The sequence below is a fragment of the Cajanus cajan genome, chromosome 4 (genome assembly GCF_000230855.2).
Source record: "Cajanus cajan strain Asha chromosome 4, NIPB_CcT2T_4, whole genome shotgun sequence".
In the NCBI taxonomy this organism is placed as follows: domain Eukaryota; kingdom Viridiplantae; phylum Streptophyta; class Magnoliopsida; order Fabales; family Fabaceae; genus Cajanus; species Cajanus cajan.
Window position 1 is genome coordinate 77597672 of NC_138520.1, and position 18800 is coordinate 77616471.

General features: G+C 30.7%; 1 protein-coding gene and 1 non-coding gene across 2 annotated transcripts; both read right to left on the bottom strand.

Moving 5' to 3' along the window:
* Nucleotides 1–1060: 1060 nt before the first annotated feature.
* On the bottom strand, nucleotides 1061–1210 carry LOC114916777 (U12 minor spliceosomal RNA). The gene has a single exon (XR_003805374.1). It is a non-coding gene; the product is annotated as a U12 minor spliceosomal RNA (small nuclear RNA).
* A 671-nt stretch (nucleotides 1211–1881) lies between these two features.
* Nucleotides 1882–3629, bottom strand: LOC109812379 ((+)-cis,trans-nepetalactol synthase NEPS1). The gene has a single exon (XM_029274209.2). The coding sequence runs from the start codon at nucleotides 3031–3033 to the stop codon at nucleotides 2098–2100; it is 936 nt and encodes a 311-aa protein (XP_029130042.2). The 5' UTR covers nucleotides 3034–3629; the 3' UTR covers nucleotides 1882–2097.
* Between the last annotated feature and the right edge of the window lie 15171 nt (nucleotides 3630–18800).

Here is an 18800-nt window from a genome sequence, read left to right on the forward strand (position 1 = left end):
TGATATTTTAAAAATAAAAAATTAATCAAATTTTTATTTTGTATATATCGAATTTAAAATTATAGATTGATTTCGTTCTTAAAATAATTATGGATAAGGTTCTTTTAGAATTATTATTCACTTGGATGTTAATACCTATTGATTATGTGTAAGAAAAATATTCATCATAGATTATACTTTTTCTTCTATTTGATTTTCACCTTTCTTTTAACTTTCTCGTTTTCATTACATCATTTATTATTTTATCTCAATTCATTTCAAACTGATGATGAGGAATCAAAGGTTCTGAGCTTTTTAATTTCTCTCAACTCTTGTATTGAGACTAGTCCTATTTCTTGAAGCTCCACAATCTGCAGTCTGACAACACACAATTTGAAAAGAAAAATCATAGTCAGATATTTTGCACTAAATTTCGTAGTGTTAATTCATTGCATAGTCAAATATTATGTATGCAAAACATTTCATTGTCAATTAATTACATAAACAGATATCTGAAGAAACAGGATACTTTCCCTACAGTTAAGAAACAGAATACACAGCTATGCTGATAGGTTTTCAAGTCTCGTACAAATTTATTTCTATAATACACATCTATGCTGGGAGTATCAATTTTTCAGAACACAGTTTATTTATAATTATAATTATAATCAAATCACATCAATTAATTTACACAAATTTTAGGCACTTGAACAAGCACTAATAGATCTCTCAAGGGGACACTATATTGAAACAGGATAAACATCTATACTGATGAGTATTTAGGTCAAAGAAACATGATAAACTTCTATACTTCTATAGTGATGAGCATTGCACAAACATAATTCCTGAACACATCTGTATTAGGAGTAGCATTACAGAAAAATGCATATTTTATACTTTAATAATTATAACTAAAATCATCAAATTAAAACCTTAATATTGTAAATTCAGCTCTATATTTTGGAAGCATCAAATTTCAAAGACAAGTTGATTTTATATTAAAATATCATAAATAAACTAATTGTATCTTAATTCTATAATTTTATCAATTTTTTTTTAATAAATATTGGGGCTTGGGCTTGGGAGGCCCGCCCATGTGAGTTCTGCAAAGTAAGCAGCGTCAACACAAGGCCAGCCTATAACCCCTCCAAAAAGTCTTGCACATCAGAATGAGTGCTGCAAGCAGCTCCCACTGCTTGCTTTGTTTTCCTTACTCATTAGTTTAAGGCGAGTTCAAAAGTTGCTCACTCTATCTTATTTATTGGCTGAATGTTGGGTCAGCTTATTATTTCCAAACGATGTGGGACTAATTTTTATTGTAAACTTAGCCAGGCTCAGGTGCCTCTTACATGTTTGGTCTACTCGTTCATTTCAATCGATGTGGGACTGTTTTTAGTGCAAACAATGTTGGACTTAAGTGCTTACTAGTTACTATCCGAGCCTTTTGCATCCCTTTTTGCTTCCAAGTTCAGATTCTGATGTTAGTTTTATGTTCTTGATATCAAACTTTCCCAATAATCATAAGCGTACAATGGGAGGAGAGAACTTTGAATACAACTACAGAACGATAACAAAAACCTTTGCATTTATCAGTTGATTAAAAAAGTGGAAGTGCTGATAACTTATCTTTTACACCGATCGGTACTTATTGATTGCAAAAACTTTCTCTCAATGCAAGTTTCGCCCAATTTTGAAGCTGAAGGTTAGTGTACAAGCAATTATTCTGTACTGACAATCACAAATCAATAACTAAAATACCTCATTTTTAATGTATATATTTTAAGAATAATTATTGATTATATTAATTATGTTATCTGACAGATAATTTAATTTGTTGTAGTAATAGTTATATAGACAAAAAAAAAACTAATGTATTATAACTTAAAATATCAATAAATTCAAAATTAATATTTTTATATTAATAAGGATAGAAAAGTATTTTAGCAAAAACAAAAAAAAATTATTCTGAAAGAGTATTTAAGACTAGCAATAAGAAAATTCTAAAAGAGTAAGCCCATAAGCCCAACAATTCGATATTGGATACATCTTTTGACATTGGCAGGTGATAAACACACCTCCACTCTCGTATAAATATACCTCCTTTTATATATAAAATATCTAAATTACTCTTAAAAAAAATAAAATTCTTAAATTTACACTCCCTTCTCCGTAACCCTGTTCTCTGCACCCCCTTTCCCGCACTCCATACCCCCTTTCCCGCACCCCTCCTACGCGATTGAGAATTGTAGCAGGGAAGTGGTGAAGGCCTTGCTTGAACTCGGCGCAACCGACGTGAACTACCCCTCTGGCCCCGCCAGGAAGACGCCGCTCCACATTGCGGCGGAGATGGTGTCGCCGGACATGGTGGCGGTGCTGCTGGACCAATGTGAGAACCGTGGATGGGGTCACACCTTTGGACATCCTCAGAACCCTAACCTCGGATTTCCTCTTCAAGGAGGCTGTCCCGGGTTTGTCCCATTCGACCCTAAGATCAAGGCCAGTGACAAAGGCAGAATCATCAGAAACGAGAAACAAGACGGCGTCTGCCACGTGTTTGGGAGTGAGCAGCACTCCTTGCAGTCTGGCGAATTTCCGGTAAGCCTCTTGCATCTCCTCCTCGCTCATCCCTCGCCGTTTGCAAGTCAACGACGTCGCCAACCCATTCGATGAGATGCAGTTCACCCTTATCACGTGCTCCGCAAGCTGCAAACTCGCCGAACGCATCAGCCCCAACACCGCGTGCTTCGACATGATGTAGTCCGTCACCGATGGTCCACCGTGGCTGCCACCCACGCTCCCCGTGCACACAATGCTCCCCCTCACGCGCCTCTCCACCATGGCACGCGCCGCGTGTTTCACGCATGCCGCCATGCCGCGCACGTTGAGCGCCAAAACCTTGTCCAGTTGGGACATGTCGAGGTCCTCCACGGTCTGCTCGGAGGGGCTAAGGATGCCAACATTGCTGAACATGATGTCCATTTGTCCGTACGCGTTCACCGTCCATTCCACCACCTTCTTCAGTAGCATATGCGGCAACAACAACAACAGCAACATTGGTAACCTTCTTCAATAGCATATGCGGCAACAACAACAACAGCAACATTGGTAACCTTTTTAAGCTGAGGCCGTGCTTGGAGCTTGTTCAATCCGGGGCTCTTGTCATGTGGCGAGAAGAAGGCAATGCCAACAATAACAACAATGGTGTGGGATGAGAGGAAGGGGGCTGCGGAGAAGGAGGGTGCGGGAAAGGGAGTGTAAATTTAGGAATTTTTTTAAGGGTAATTTAGGCATTATATATATATTTTAAAAAAAAGGAGGTGTGTTTATAAGAGAGTAGAGGTGTGTTTATCATCTGCCTTTGACATTTAAGCATTGTAAGCCCAACACACCCAAACATCATGTTTTTTGACATTCAACTATAGCACTACATCACAATAACACTATAGCACTAAACACAACAAACACATCGATAGAATCTCAATAACAACATCACAAGTATTAGTTACAGTGGTCAGCAATTTGAATATTCTGGTGATGAACAGTAAGGTTTGTCAGCAACCCTCTAAGCCGAATTTGAATTTTAAAAGTTAGACTATATCTTTAAAGGACATTCGAATTATAACACATTATATTTTTATGAAAAATTTAAATTGCATATATTGGACAAAATTGAGTGAGTTATGATATGATATATTTTTAAGGATATTAAGTTATATAGAACAGATTCGAGTAAGTTACAGACATTATATTTTTAGGACAAATATGAGTTATATTAAAAAATATTTTGGTGTGAAATAACTTAATCCATATAGTTTAATGAAAGATTCCAAATCCCCTTTACATCTTTCAACATTGTCATCCATCCATCATATTTACGAGTATTTTTCCTAAATGGCCTCATATCTTAAATTTCCTTTAAAAAAATTATTCTCAACGCTAAAATAATAAAATAATAACTCACAAATTAAAGTAATAGGAGATGAAGAAATGGATATAAAAAAAATTACTACGTAAAAAGTATTATGACACTTATCTCTAAACTAAATAAACATATATAACACTTAATTAGAAAATTAACCACTGCAAAGGATATATAAATAACAATTACATTCCTCTCTTACTTTATTTCTGAATTTTGAATTTCCAAGTAATCATAAAAATTAGAAAGAGGGAAAAAAAAAACGTCAGGAGAAAAATGAAAGAGTAGCAGAGAGTTTTATTTTATAGCATAAGTTGATACCTAGTGACTACCCAAAGTCCAAAGCTACTTGATCTTAGTTCCTAACAATTACCATTGTTTAGATTCTGATATTTATTTTATATTTTGGATTGGAAATTTATGCATTGTATGTGGTCTAATATTAGTTAGTTAGTTTGTGGGTTTGTTAAGAGGCCAATCAGTGCATTTAGCATGTGCTAATGCTATAGTTTGTATATAAGTCCTCTCTATTCATTCAATAAAAAATTAATTAACGGTTTTTCTTCATTCAATTTCTCTCTCAAATCTCATTCTATACAATTTTACCAAACTTAAATCCTAACAGAATAATTAGTCAGAAGAGGAAATGTTTGATATAATAGAAGAGATCTTTTTTAAATATAGCCGCAAAATGATAAGCTTTATCAACAGATTAAAAACATGTAAAAATTTTACACAATTTGGTATTTATTGTTTATAAAAAATTTCCCACAATCACAATACAAGTTTAGCTCAGTTTTAGAAAAGAAAGTTACTAATCATTAGAGTTATTCGGATCCTCTTGAATATAATAAAACTCTGTGGAATGGATGGCTTGGATACATGTATACTAGAAGAAGAATAATAGTTGGGATGCCAAAAATGATTCTTGACAAAGTACTTATCTGCATTCATGGAACTAAGCCTTTTTTATGAATAAAAAAAATGACACTACCAAAATTTTTTTGAATCGTATAAAACTGAAAAATCTATGAGATGATTTATTATCTTAAATCCTGCTTCTTTAAGTTCAACAAATTGCCGTTAGTGAACACAAATATAGCACAATCAATAAAAAATGTAATATATTTTAGAAACAAATTATATATATATATATATATATATATATATATATATATATATATATATATATATATATATATATATATATATATCACGTTACATTCATATTTAAAATTTTAGTACCTATATATAGGTTTTATATTTTCTAAATTATTTTGCCATTATGAGTTGTAAATTATTTTATTAAAAAATGTATAGCCTTATTAGTATATAGGTAATAGCAATCTTTGATAACTTTAAATAGATTTTTATTAGTAAAATGATAAATCATTGCTTGCAACAACATGATTGAAACATCATGACTCCCATTAAGGTATATATTCTTTAACATAGGATGACTCCATTTTCTTTTTTGTTTAGGTTTTATCGTTACAATACAATTTATTATTAATGATAATCATTTAATAATAATAATTTATTTATTTTTATTTTATTATTTAATAAAATATTAATAATTAATAGTTAATAATTGTTAAAAATATATTTATATTAAAATTATAAAGAAAAAATATAACTTTTTAAAAAAGATAATAAATTCCCATTAAAGTATGATAATTGTGATATGCAGGCTTTTATGAGATTCCTTTTCATATACACTTTTCAAGAACTTTCTGGTTTAGAGTTCTAATTAACCAAAAACACCTGTAACAATATATTGAAATTTCAATTATAATCAAATTCATTTAACATTATTTATATATGCACGTGTTCACTGTCCTCACATTAACAGTAGCTATACAGATACAGATACTTTTGAACACTGCTTCCTTTCAGTCTCAACTTTACCATCATTGTTAGATAGGAAAGTATGTGAATGTCAAGGGTTTGGCCTCGTACATAGATAATATGTCACTTCAATAATTCTTACCGTTTATTGAAGGTGTACCCATGATGTAATCTGCAACAACTTTTCCAAGTCTTGATTACTAAATTAAAAATTATATTAGTCAAAGTTATGCTAGTTTTAAATAAAATAATATCCAGATAAATATAAATTTTATCATATTTTAAAAAAATTATATAATTAAAAATAAGTTGCCACTGTCTTAGTTGTGCTACAAGCAGCTCCTACTACTTGTTTTAATTTCCTTACTCATTGACTTATAGCAAGTTTCAGTGCGGTTGATTTTGTCCTATTTATTCACCTGATGTTGGATTAAAGTCAAGTTTCCAATTAATGTGGGACTCTGACATTAAATTATGCAGAATAGATAATAACTAAAAGTAAGATTTAAACAGGTTGGAAGGAAAGAATTTTAAATACTATCATGCACAAAAAAAAAAGATATTAATCAAATTTATATGTATAAAACATAAATGTATTATCTTGTGAAAAAATATTTTAATTTTTTTTACATAAAAAAATTTAAAATATTTTTAACTTTATATTTAATTATATTTTATTTATTATATCAATTTCTATATATAAATTATAAAGAACTATCTTGTAGTATTTAAAAACTTTTCTTTAATGATTTTTTTATATCTTCATATGTAATTTAATTTTTATTTATTAATTTATTTATGTATTAAATTTAAATTTTTAAATAAATTATCAATAAATAAAAATAATTTTATACTATACTATAAGTTATTTATCATAAATATTTATTTATTTGAATTTTAAATATAATTTATATATTTAAAAATATTTATTTATTTTAATTTAAATATATTTATATATTAAATATATTTATTTATTTAAATTTTAAATATAATTTATATATCTAAGTATAACATTTATTTATATCTATAATTTTTTTTTAAATTTTAATCTATATATCTAGGAGTTATGTTACAGTGTTCGAACCGAATTATCGTTCAAAACTTTAAAATATTAATATTTTTTAATAAATTTATTATAAAATAATTATTTAATTTAATATTTTATAATTTAAATTATTATTTTAATGATTTGGAATGAATTTGACACACACTTTCAGAATTTCAATCATTTTTTATATTTTAATAATCATTTTTTTAGTCTTTATTTTTAGTGAATAAATATAAAAAAATTATATTTTTTTAATAATTATCCATCTTAATATTATTTATATATATATTAAAATCACGAAACGCCTTAAATTTTCTAGTTATATATAATAAATATTTAACTTTTTTGTCAACTATTAAAATACTAGATTATTAAAAAGTGTAACATAAAGTGGTTGCATATAATAAATTTATACGTGTACGTGCTGAATTTGGTGACAATGTATTTTACAACTTTCTCCCCATACAGGTTTGGCCAAAATTACAAAGCATTTCAGCTGCCTGCAGTTATTTGGATACTTCAAAATACTATTTTCAGATTTATAATAGGTGATGGACTAAAAATAAATAAATATTATGTTGATTTTTTAATAGAATATTAATTATTTTTTCTACTTATTTTTAAATAATATAGTTTATTTATTTAATTTTTTAATGAAAGTATTTTTTTAAATAAAATAAACACTCTTTTACTTTTGATATATTTGTCTAAATCTATTTTTTTTTAAAGTAACTTTCTGATTTTTTACAAAGTACCTCCTATTTTTTTAAAGAATTAATTTTTTTAAAACAATTATTTAAAAATACTTTTTTTAATTTTTTTAATTATAAACATCAATTATAAAGTTTTTTACATCAAAATTAATTTTAAAGTTAATTATATAAAAAAAATTATTTATTAAATTTTTTAATTTAAATTAAATAACTGAAGACACTACTTATTACCAATTAAAGATAAGAATATAAAGAAAAGTAATAGCTGAGATGCAATCATGCAAACGATGTTAGTCAAAGTACTCGTGCATTCAAGTACTCATTTTTCTATAGCAAAAGTGTGTTAGTACGAGATAATCGTAAAATATTGAAAAATCTATGAGGTGATTCGATACCTTTGATTATTGTACGACAGCAATTTATTTTTCAATCGCTCAAACTCCTTTATTATGTATTTTGATAATCAAAAAGTAAGTAAATAAATAATAAGAAGTAGAAAAATAAAAATAAAAAAGAGAAAAATAAATTAATTGAAATATGTGAAAAATATAATAAAAATATATTTTGATTTAATTAAAAAAATCAGAAATAAAAATATTTTAAAATTAAATTTAATCGTTATTTTATGCTGCATCTTAATTAATAGTCATCATTGATGGGACAAGAAAATATGTGATTGCAAAAGGTTTAGCTGTCCTGAAGACTTTTTCTGCAGCAAATAGCGTGAAGAACCGGACACTTGGAGTGTTGTTGTTGGAGAGTTCAATATTTTTGTTTCAGTACTAGCTTTTGAGAAATTCATGTAAGTTTTCAGAATTATATGCTTTAATGTTTGATAATATTTATTTTATTACATGAAAATATTGGGTGAGAGTTGAAACTGTTGTATTTTTTTTCTATTGCTGAGTGAATATTAATTCACGTAAATTACATTCCATAATGAATTGAATTTACTAAATAAGAGATGAATCTTGGCCTAAGCCATTTATATGTATCTATTTATATGTTTACTTTTCAGTTGAAAAAACCTCAACTTATGTTCATAAAATAATCAATAATGGAAGTAACTTCTACATTCATATCTCAGGCACGGAAAGTTGAAATTAATAACGTTTGAAGCATCAATACTTCAATAGTAATTTTTATATTTATAGCAGAAATTGGTTGGAATTGATACTTTAACCCTGAAATGAATTCTTTTCTTTTTATAATTGTTTGGCTTATGTTCATGCAACCAATTGAAACCTTTGACCTGGAATGAATTCTTTTCTTTTATAATTGATTCTAGGTCAACGTTTCAATTCCAACTAATTTCTGCCATAAATATAAATATTAATATTATTGAAGTGTTGATGCTTCAAACATTATTGTTAACCTTGGCATACTCACGTACGTAAACGTTGGCATATATGTTAACCTTTAATTTTCAAGCTAACCAATGGTTTATTATAGAATGAAAGGGTATTTTATTTGTTCAAAGAATAGTTTAGAGGTTTTTTTCTTTTTTTTTAAAAACCTAAACTATTCCTCTCAAGTGAATGGAATTAAAAAATCTCTCTTTAATTGTCACTAGCATCTCGCAAAAGAAATAATCTAGCATATAGATATCGATAACAAAAATTCTATATTTAGTTAGTGTATGATGATGAAGAAACCTGCGATCTTGACAACCAAACGTATATGCCAAGTTGAAAACAAGAATTGGAATTTTCCAAAACGAAAACTTGACACTGGACAGCATCGTTTGTACTCTTACCACCTTTGCATATCTTTTTGATTCCAAAATATGATCATGACTGATACACAGATTTTTATGTACGATCCACAATTAATTTAAATTTAAAATCCATATTGTACCAGTTTGAGGGTATATTAGTAACCTTTACGTAGTCTGAAAGTCGAACAAGAACTTTGATTGAATATTCCGGTAGGAGAAGTACCCGTAAAAAGTACTCTGACGCTCAAGTCAGGACAAATACAAATATCGATAATAATAAATGATTAGTGACTTTACCTCAAGACATGGACTATTTATACTTACATAAATGGACTCTGCGTGTGGTGGGTCTCCTCTATGATTTGCCAAATTAAATAATCGGTACCCAATGATTGATTATTTCCTTAATCATGTGTTTATCTTTCTTAATCGTGATTATCGTACTAATCATGGTATTTGACTCTTTCGGTCATTGGTCGAGCCAAGAAGTGTGGGACGACCTAAGCATGAATGTCTTGTACAAGACCGCACTTTCGAATCTTGGCGACTGGCCGAACCGATACGTTCTCATCACCAGCCCGGTTATTTCGGCTACCGGTATAGCCGGGACCATGAAGTCTCAAGTATATGGACCCTTGCAGTTTCGGCCATCTCAGCTACTGACATGTCCGAGAGAGTTGTGATTCAATGTAGCGAGTCGAAATCTTGGATATACAAGTCTTTACAGTTTCGTATCGATGGCTGACATGTTTGAGACCATTGTGACTCAATACAACGAGCCATCTCGACCATCTTGGCAGCCGAGACGGCGAGCCACGTGGTTGTCTCATTCCCCCTGTACACCTATTATAATTTAGAAACACAATTTTTTTTTTAATTTACTATTAGTTCTTCCTTTCATTCTCTTTTTTCACATAGTTAAAAACAAACAATGCAATTTATTTTTTCTAAAATTCTCTGATCTAGATTTTTGATGGACACAGAAAGATACTAGGAAAGTCATTGGTTGCAGAGATTACAATATAATCCATGCATGGATAGAGTAGTTTTGGTTGCCAACTTACCAGATTTCTTAAGCAATGAGACAAAGCACAAGAGGAGAGGAATCTCACTTTCTACACATATGAATGTAGTAGAAGAACCTAAATGCATTTCACGGATTTCAGACCTCTTGCTCTTCGTCGTTTTCGATCTCCCTGTGTCGTATTTCTGCAGCTCATTTGATGAATAGATGCCATTTATTCGTTTCAGATATTATTGTTTCTTTTTTTATGCTTTCTGTCCACTCCATGGAACCCTATGTTTGCTTATGCAACTAGCCATGCATTCACTGACTCCCACTGTAGGTGCCCTTTTTCAAAATATTCAGCCAGATTTTAGTTCAATTAAACCCACCTCTTCCCATTTCTTTTTATTTATTTTTTATATTTCATTTTAAGAAATCAGAGTAAAATTCTCCTTGTTAATACTTCTTTACTCTTTAGGCCTTAAATTTCATAAACCTTTTGAAACAAGTAATACTCTTGCCTTCATTATTTTGGAAGTTTACACGCTTTAAATTAAATTCAGATTAAAGAAATTCTTCACAGATAATTATGTTTATTGAAAGTTATACTTCGAAGGAGTTTGATGATCTTCAAATTCATGTATATAAAAATACTTGAAAGTTATATATATTTGAGAAATTAGTCTGTCTCTCGGTTAAAAAATACCTTGAGCAACAAAAAGATCGAGAGGCTTGAGAATATTGCTAAGAGTATGTGAAAAAGTTTCATCAAAATATTTCTTTTTCCACATTTGAAAATAATGTTTGCGTTGAGACTGCTTTGACCTCCTCCCCCGGGTCAATTGCTATTCAAGTTCTATATATTTCAGTTGCTATTATAATTAATTATTAACAATTACAATGGTACCAAAATAACATTATATACCAACAATGAATTTCACGAAAATTTTGCAGCCAACTTCTAAACTTTGCTGGTATACATAAATTTTAAAATCCCCCACACCAACATTTTTAATCCTTGGCCACAACAATTATTCGTGCTAGATTTTTTAATTATATTTGTAATATATAATAAATAATACTGATCTAAGAATTAAATGTTCTTTAAGCAATAAAATTTCTCCAAATTAATCAATTAACCAAATTTTTAATGAAGTGCTTGAATGATGCATAGATGGTTCTTCTGCTGCTTGACACTTGAAAAAGTTGCGGACGCAACCATTTTGTTGTTAGATACAGAAGTGGTCAAAGTGTCAGAAACAAATAAATAAATAAACAATATAATTTGCTAACGTTAGACACCAATGCTCTTATCGTTATGTATGTTATGTGTTGTATTGGTGCAATAAGACAAATGTCTATACTTAGGCTGTGCGCTTCACGGATATCTTTGTCGTTTTTTTTTATCTCCCATGTCGCATATACTGCATATTAATACAAGAAAATGAACAGAGACACGAAACAGACCAATCAGCATTTGACACACCAAGGATTTTAAATTTTATCTTCATCCTATGAAAACGATGGAATTGAACATATAAAATGATTGAATAGGACCAAACCATATATGAATTTTTAAAGTCAAAAATTCATAGTTACTGCCTATTTGAGAAAATTATCTAAATATCCATGTCTTTTGTATCAGCCAGTCAATGGCCTTAGTGATCAAGTTGGTCACGGTTTACATAATAAAAACTTCGTCTAACTTTCAAACTAATTTAAACACTTTTATTGAACTACTTTTTTTAGTCTTAATATATTTATTGCTAAAATTCATCATCGGTTCCTCACTCCTATTACTTATTGCTCCATATAACTCAGACAAGATATTTTAAAATGAATAGTACAGGAATTTGACTTCAGTTTTCAAGGACAAATAATTCAATTTAACTTATTTTATGTGAACCTAATAAGGCTTCATGTGTCTCTCTTTTTACCGAATAAAAAAAGAATTTGACTAAGTCAACTGTTAGGTCACAGAACACCATTGACCTGCCTCAATTTTTTGCCTCATCGTGATAGGTATATATATTCCCACATCAAGTTAAAATAAAACATAAATAATACTTATATATTTTTTTGAAAGTTTATTTTTTGAAAGGAATAAAAAATAAGCTTTAGATTTACGAAATGTTTGCTTTGCATCTCATATATATACGTCTAAACACTTATATGAGTTAGAATTTGTTGACACAAGGTGTAAACTTAAACACTTATACTAAATTTTATATTTTTAATAATTTTTTATATAATGTAAATTTAATTAATCTAACTGTTAAATTGTATATTATATTCAATATCATTTATATCAAATTTTACATGATTCTAAAATTATGTGTTAGTTCGTCATATTGTTTATTTTAAAATATAATATTATTTAAAATGTGTAAATATTTATTTTTAAAAAAAATATATAGAAAAATTCAAATCATCTAAAATTTAATATGCATGATCTTTAGCATAACATCATATAAAATATATATATATATATATATATATATATATATATATATATATATATATATATATATGTGTGTGTGTGTGTGTGCGTGTGTGTGTATGTATGTTCGTGTGTGTGTCAACATCAACTATAAAGATAACAAGTAAGAATTATATATAGTTTTTGGATAATTTTCATCTTTGAAGTTAGTTTTGAAAAAAGTAAAATTTAAACTATTTAGATTTACAAAATACCCACTTTGACAATTTGTATTTATGATAATTGATAAGTCACCTTAATAAGTTTAGAGATGAGAATGTTTATAAAGTATCATTAGCCTAACTTGTAAGCGATGTGAGATTTTTTTGAAGTATAAATTAAAACAGCTTCCTATTTAAACATTCTTATTTTTAAGTTTTTTTCTTGGGTCTCATAATGTTTGTATACAAAATATTATTAGAACATTTGTGCGATGTGAGTACTATTCTCATTTTATTGAGGATATCAAGAGGTGTAACATAATTGTAAAAAATGAACCAATAAAATTGATTTAGTAATTGGAATAGATATATAAAGATCTAAATTTGATCCGCGTTAAATAAGTGGGAAAAAAAAAATTTAACATTTCAATCTTGTAAAATATTAAGAACACATTTATTAATACACTTTTTATGAACACATTTTATCTAATTGATTAAAATTTATCAAAAATCATAAAAATTAATCAATTTCACATGTCTTATCGAATGATCATCTCTCTTAAATTATAATTTTCAATAAATAAAAAAGTCATCTTTCTTATTTATACTTTTTAATAAATAAAAAGTTGTGTTAGATGATGTATTCCTAACACTCCTCTCTAATTAGAAAACAATGTTTGACTCGTGAATCTTCAGGCTCTCCTATATTAGGATTTTCTTGTATAAGAGATACACAAGAAATAAGGTAATGGTTAAAAAAATATCAACCCTCATTTCTCTTGTAGAAAAATTCCATGGTCCCCTGTGAATAATCAATTTTATCCGGACTCACAAAAGTGATGAAATAGACATCTACTATGAAGGGAAGGAGCTCCCGAAACATGCCGACAAGAAGACAGAACTTTAGAGGGCCAAAAAGCACAAATTAAGTATTATTTTTTTTGGGCCCGTTCCAAGGCTCCAAAAAGGCCAAAAACCCTAATTTGGAACGGGTTGTTCCGAAATTGGAACGGGTCGTTCCAATATTGGAACGGCCGTTCCTAAAATGGAACGGGCCGTTCCTACATCTGGAACGGACCGTTCCATGGCTGTTCCGGTCTAAAAAATTGGGTGTTATTCTCAATGCTGGAACGGGCCGTTCTGATTTCAGAACGGGCCGTTCCAGTATACGAATTTTTCACACAACGGCCATGTCCAGAACGGCCGTTCCGATTTTGGAACGGGCCGTTCTGGACCCCTTCCCGAAGTCTATAAATAGACAGCTGGGGCTCATTTCTCCAGGGGCTGAAAAATTTCGTCTAGTACTCTTCAGAGCTCGAATTTTTTTTCTCTCTCTTCCCCCTCTCTTTTGTATTTCTTAAAATCTATGAGACACCTCTGTAGTGTGAAAGGTAGCCAAAAAGTACCTTCTTGATCATCATATTCAAAGATTCAACTCATTTGGTATTGTTTCTTCTCTTAATTTTTCTTTTATTTATTTATTTATTATTATTATTATTTTATTTTTGTTTGTTTGTTTATTTATTTTTGCTTATTGTTTGTATATAGTGAATACGATTTGTTGCCTTTAAGATTATTATTTAAAAAAAAATTTAATATACGACCAATAATAATGTTAATTGAATAACATTTTTATCTTTAACATTATTAGGTCCTGGGGTTTAATGACTAGTCATTTGCTAGCTTAAACTCTCATATATGAAATTTCTTTCTAAAGAGTAAAGATCTGTTGCAACATTTCTATTTTTATCGTTATTGGAGGGATTTATTGATTAGCCATTTGCTAACTTGGATCCTTGTGCAAAATCTATTTCTTTAAATAAAAATATAAACATAATTTTTCTTGTGTACATTTATTTTTATGGTTAATGATATTAATTGAGTAAAACTTCTACCCTTTAATATCATGTAAATCATAAAAGTTAATATAATACTTATTCATTGTCCTACACTTTAAACATATTTTAGTATCAACAAATAAAAGTCAATAACATGGATCGAATAACAATTCTATCTTTCATGTTATTGGAAGGGTTTATTGATTAGCCATTTGCTAACCTAAATCCTCATTATTTTTTTTTAAATAAAAAAAATACAAAAGAAACATCTCTCATATTAAAAAAAAGATATATGTATGTATACACATTTTCGAGGAATAAAATAAATGTTTATAAATTTATATAATTTTGCGCAATTAATTAAAGGTACTGTTTTTACGGACGTTGTAGGGTGCTAATACCTTCCCTACACGTAATCGACTCACGAACCCAACTTTAATTTTAAAGATTATCTTTTAAAGGGTTTTCCAATGTTTTTCCCTTGAAATAAAATATTGGTGGCGGCTCCATTGAATATAAAAATGTTAGCGTTATCCCGTCGTGATCCCGGTTATGACAGATGGCGACTTCACTGGGGAAGTTTGAGAGTCAGGCCTTATTAAATTAATTGCGCAAAATTATGAATTTATAAATATTAATTTTTTTCCCTTTCCTTTTATTTTATTTTTTATCTATTTATTTATTTTGTTATTTTTGTTTGCTACGCATGTGTTGTTTGAATTTAAGTTTAAATTATAGTTTTATTTATTTTATTTGCATCTCTACACCCACTAACACTTGTACCTCACACACTTTGGACTCTATACCCGAGCCTGTGCGAGCATAGAAGAGAAAGTGGCTTGATGACTGTTATTGAGGGGCTTGATGCTCACTTGACCGTTGTTGCGTCACTACTCAGGTTGTTACTAGTAGCATGGGTTAATCATATTGAGAGGGTATGTTCCCTACTTGTGATTGGTTCATGCGCTAGGTCCTTATTTATATGATAAGGGCAACCTGGGGACCAATAATTCTTGAGAAGTTTTTAGATCCACCCACAAAACCATGCACTAATAGGTGGACTTAATGACCTTCCAAAGTAGGGTGTTAACCTTAGAAATTTTCCTTCCCTAGGTTTACCGTAATAGGTCACATCGCAGTACTCTCTATCCCTCTTTTGATATATGTTCATACTAACAAAAAAAATATGTTATACATTCATGCATCATAAATTTATATCCAATATCAATTTTTTAGGTTGCTTTTCTTGCCTAAAATAAATTTTTTAATAAATAAAGGATAGATGATAAAAAGTCATGCATACATGCATATTAGGGGCATAGTAAGTCACATTTTAATTAAGTCTTCATCTCATTTTTTTTCTTTTCTTTTAAACCTTAAAATAATTGATAGTATTCAATATGGAGGGAATTCAAAATCATACGAGCAATGCATCAGTGTTAAGCAAGAGTATTAGGATAAATGTGCTAAAAAAATGATCTCCAAAGGGTAGGTAAGATCTGCTAAAATAATAGCACATTTGACTTGATAACTTGTTTTAGACATCATTTATTGAGGAGAGAATTCTCCCTTGAGTGATTGTTAATCACATTTTGATCTTGAAATGATTGATCCTTGTTTGAAAATGTGGTTCGTACTGCTGCATATCCATTGAGGAGTGAATGCTCCCTTGAAATAAGTGTCAACCGTTGTATAACCTAAGAGATTTTGCCTCTAGCGTTAAGATATGGGGAATCACTCTTTAATTTGAATACAAAACCAATATTTTCAAAAAAAAATAAATAAATAATAATAATAATAATAAATAATAATAATAATAATAATTTGTGTCTTCTTTTTTCTTTTATACTCATAAAAATTTACTTTGTATTTTGAAAGCAATAAAGCAAAAAAAAACAAAGTGTTTCCTCGGCATCGTTATAGAACACGCTCTCAGGCCAAGATCATGGATGAGATGGAGGAACGCAACGAAGAAATGAGAAATGATATCAATCAACTGAAGGAACAAATGACCCAAATTATAGAGATGTTGCAATCTATACAAGTGAAAAACATGGAAGGGACCCCTCCAGTAGCTAGAGGAGAATCATCAACCTCTCCTGCGTATCCACCTGACTTTACCCCAGCCCCAGCACAACCATTAACTCTACATCTTAACAATCCCGACCAACATGTTGACCCTCCAGAGGTTCAATGGCCACAATATGGCCTTCCGCCCAACTACACACCTCCAACAATCATGGATCCTCCGGATAAGCACCAACCATTGGTGAACCAGCCGCCTAAACAAATGCCACCAACCCAACATGAGGTTCCACTCATGAATGCCACCTCTTACAAACATCAAGTTCCCTACCAAGCCCAAAATTCTAATTTCACCAACCAAGGGAATCCTCACCAAACTTCTGGGGGATATCAACCAACCTCAGGAATTGAGCATGTTCAGTCTAGCGAAAAGTTACAAATGCTAGAAGAGAGGCTAAAGGTTGTGGAAGGAGGTAGCTATGATATTGGTGAAGCTGTCGATCTTTGTTTGGTTCCAGACATAGAGTTCCCCCCAAAGTTCAAAGTTCCTGAATTTGATAAATATAAAGGAACAAGTTGTCCAAAGAATCACATGACCATGTACTGCAGAAAGATGGCAGCGTATGCTCGCAATGATAAGTTGCTTATTCATTGTTTTCAGGATTCTTTAACCGGGGCAGCTTTAAATTGGTATATGCATCTTGAACGGGCCTATATCCGCTCCTGGAAGGATTTAGCTGATGCTTTCCTTAAACAATATAAGTATAATCTTGACATGGTTCCAGATAGGTTTGAACTACGTAACATGTCTAAAAAAGATGGTGAAACGTTTAAGGAATATGCTCAGAGATGGAGAGAAGTGGCAGCACAAGTGGAACCTCCTTTGTCTGATAGAGAAGCAGTAGCCCTGTTCATTGATACTTTACAAGCACCGTTCTATGATAAAATGATTGGGAATATTTTATCAAATTTCTCTGATATAGTCATCATCGGGGAAAGGATTGAGAATGGCATGAGGAGTGGGAAGATTGTGGTTAACTCTATTGAAATAGCTGGTTTAAGAAAATTTTCAAATGGTGCAGGAAAGAAAAAAGAAGGAGATACAAATGCAGTGACATTCAACTCCCCTTGGTCACCTAACAACCAACCTCCTTATCTCTATACCCCTCACATGGTCTACCCAAATATCACTACCGTCTCACCACATCCTCAACAACCTATCCATCAAGCTCCGCAAGCTTCACCCACAATACCTACCGCACGACCACCTCAATCTACCCAGCCATGGAACCAAAATTCTAACCATGTGAGGTCACAAAATACCCAAGATCGGAAACCAATTGAGTTTGACCCTATCCCTATCTCCTATACTGACTTGTTCCCTCTCCTACTACAAAATTCACTAGTAGTACGTTGCCCGATGAAGCCCATAGAACCACCATATCCTAGCGGATACGACGTTAATGCCAAATGTGATTATCATGCGGGAGCTATTGGTCACTCCATTGAAAATTGCAGGGCACTAAAAACCAAGGTACAAAGTTTGACTAAGGCTGGGTGGTTAAACTTTAAAGAGGACAATCCTAACATTGGGAATAACCCTCTACCAGGTCATGGAGGGCCGACAGTTAATTCTATTGAGGAGAGTAGATGGGGTCCCTCTCAGTGATCTGTGAGAAAGCTTTTGGTGTGATGGGTTTGAGTTTCCAAACTCAATAGCTATTGTTGAGCAAGACTCTTGCGAGAATGAACATGCTAGTCTGGTTCACGCTTGTCCACTGAACGTGGAACTTAACAATTGGGAGATTCTCAAGCTGCCTGTTGGTTTTTAATTCAAATTTTAAGTAATTTTCTTGTAATGTCAGTCTTATTGCTCGGCCCAAGGCTTTAAGATTTATTTCTTTAAATAAGGGCTCATGTTTTTCCTTTTAAATATTAAATAAAATGCATTCATTCTTCTTTCATCTCTTACCCTTTCCTTTCTCCTTAATCTCAAAAAAACATTCACTCATCTTTCACCTTTTACCTCTTCCTTTCTCCTTAATCTTTTTACTCAATCTTATTCTA

Bases quoted from the DNA above. Each gene is read 5' to 3' on its own strand.
- LOC109812379 (XM_029274209.2), bottom strand. From the start codon at position 3,033: ATGTTGCTGTTGTTGTTGTTGCCGCATATGCTACTGAAGAAGGTGGTG.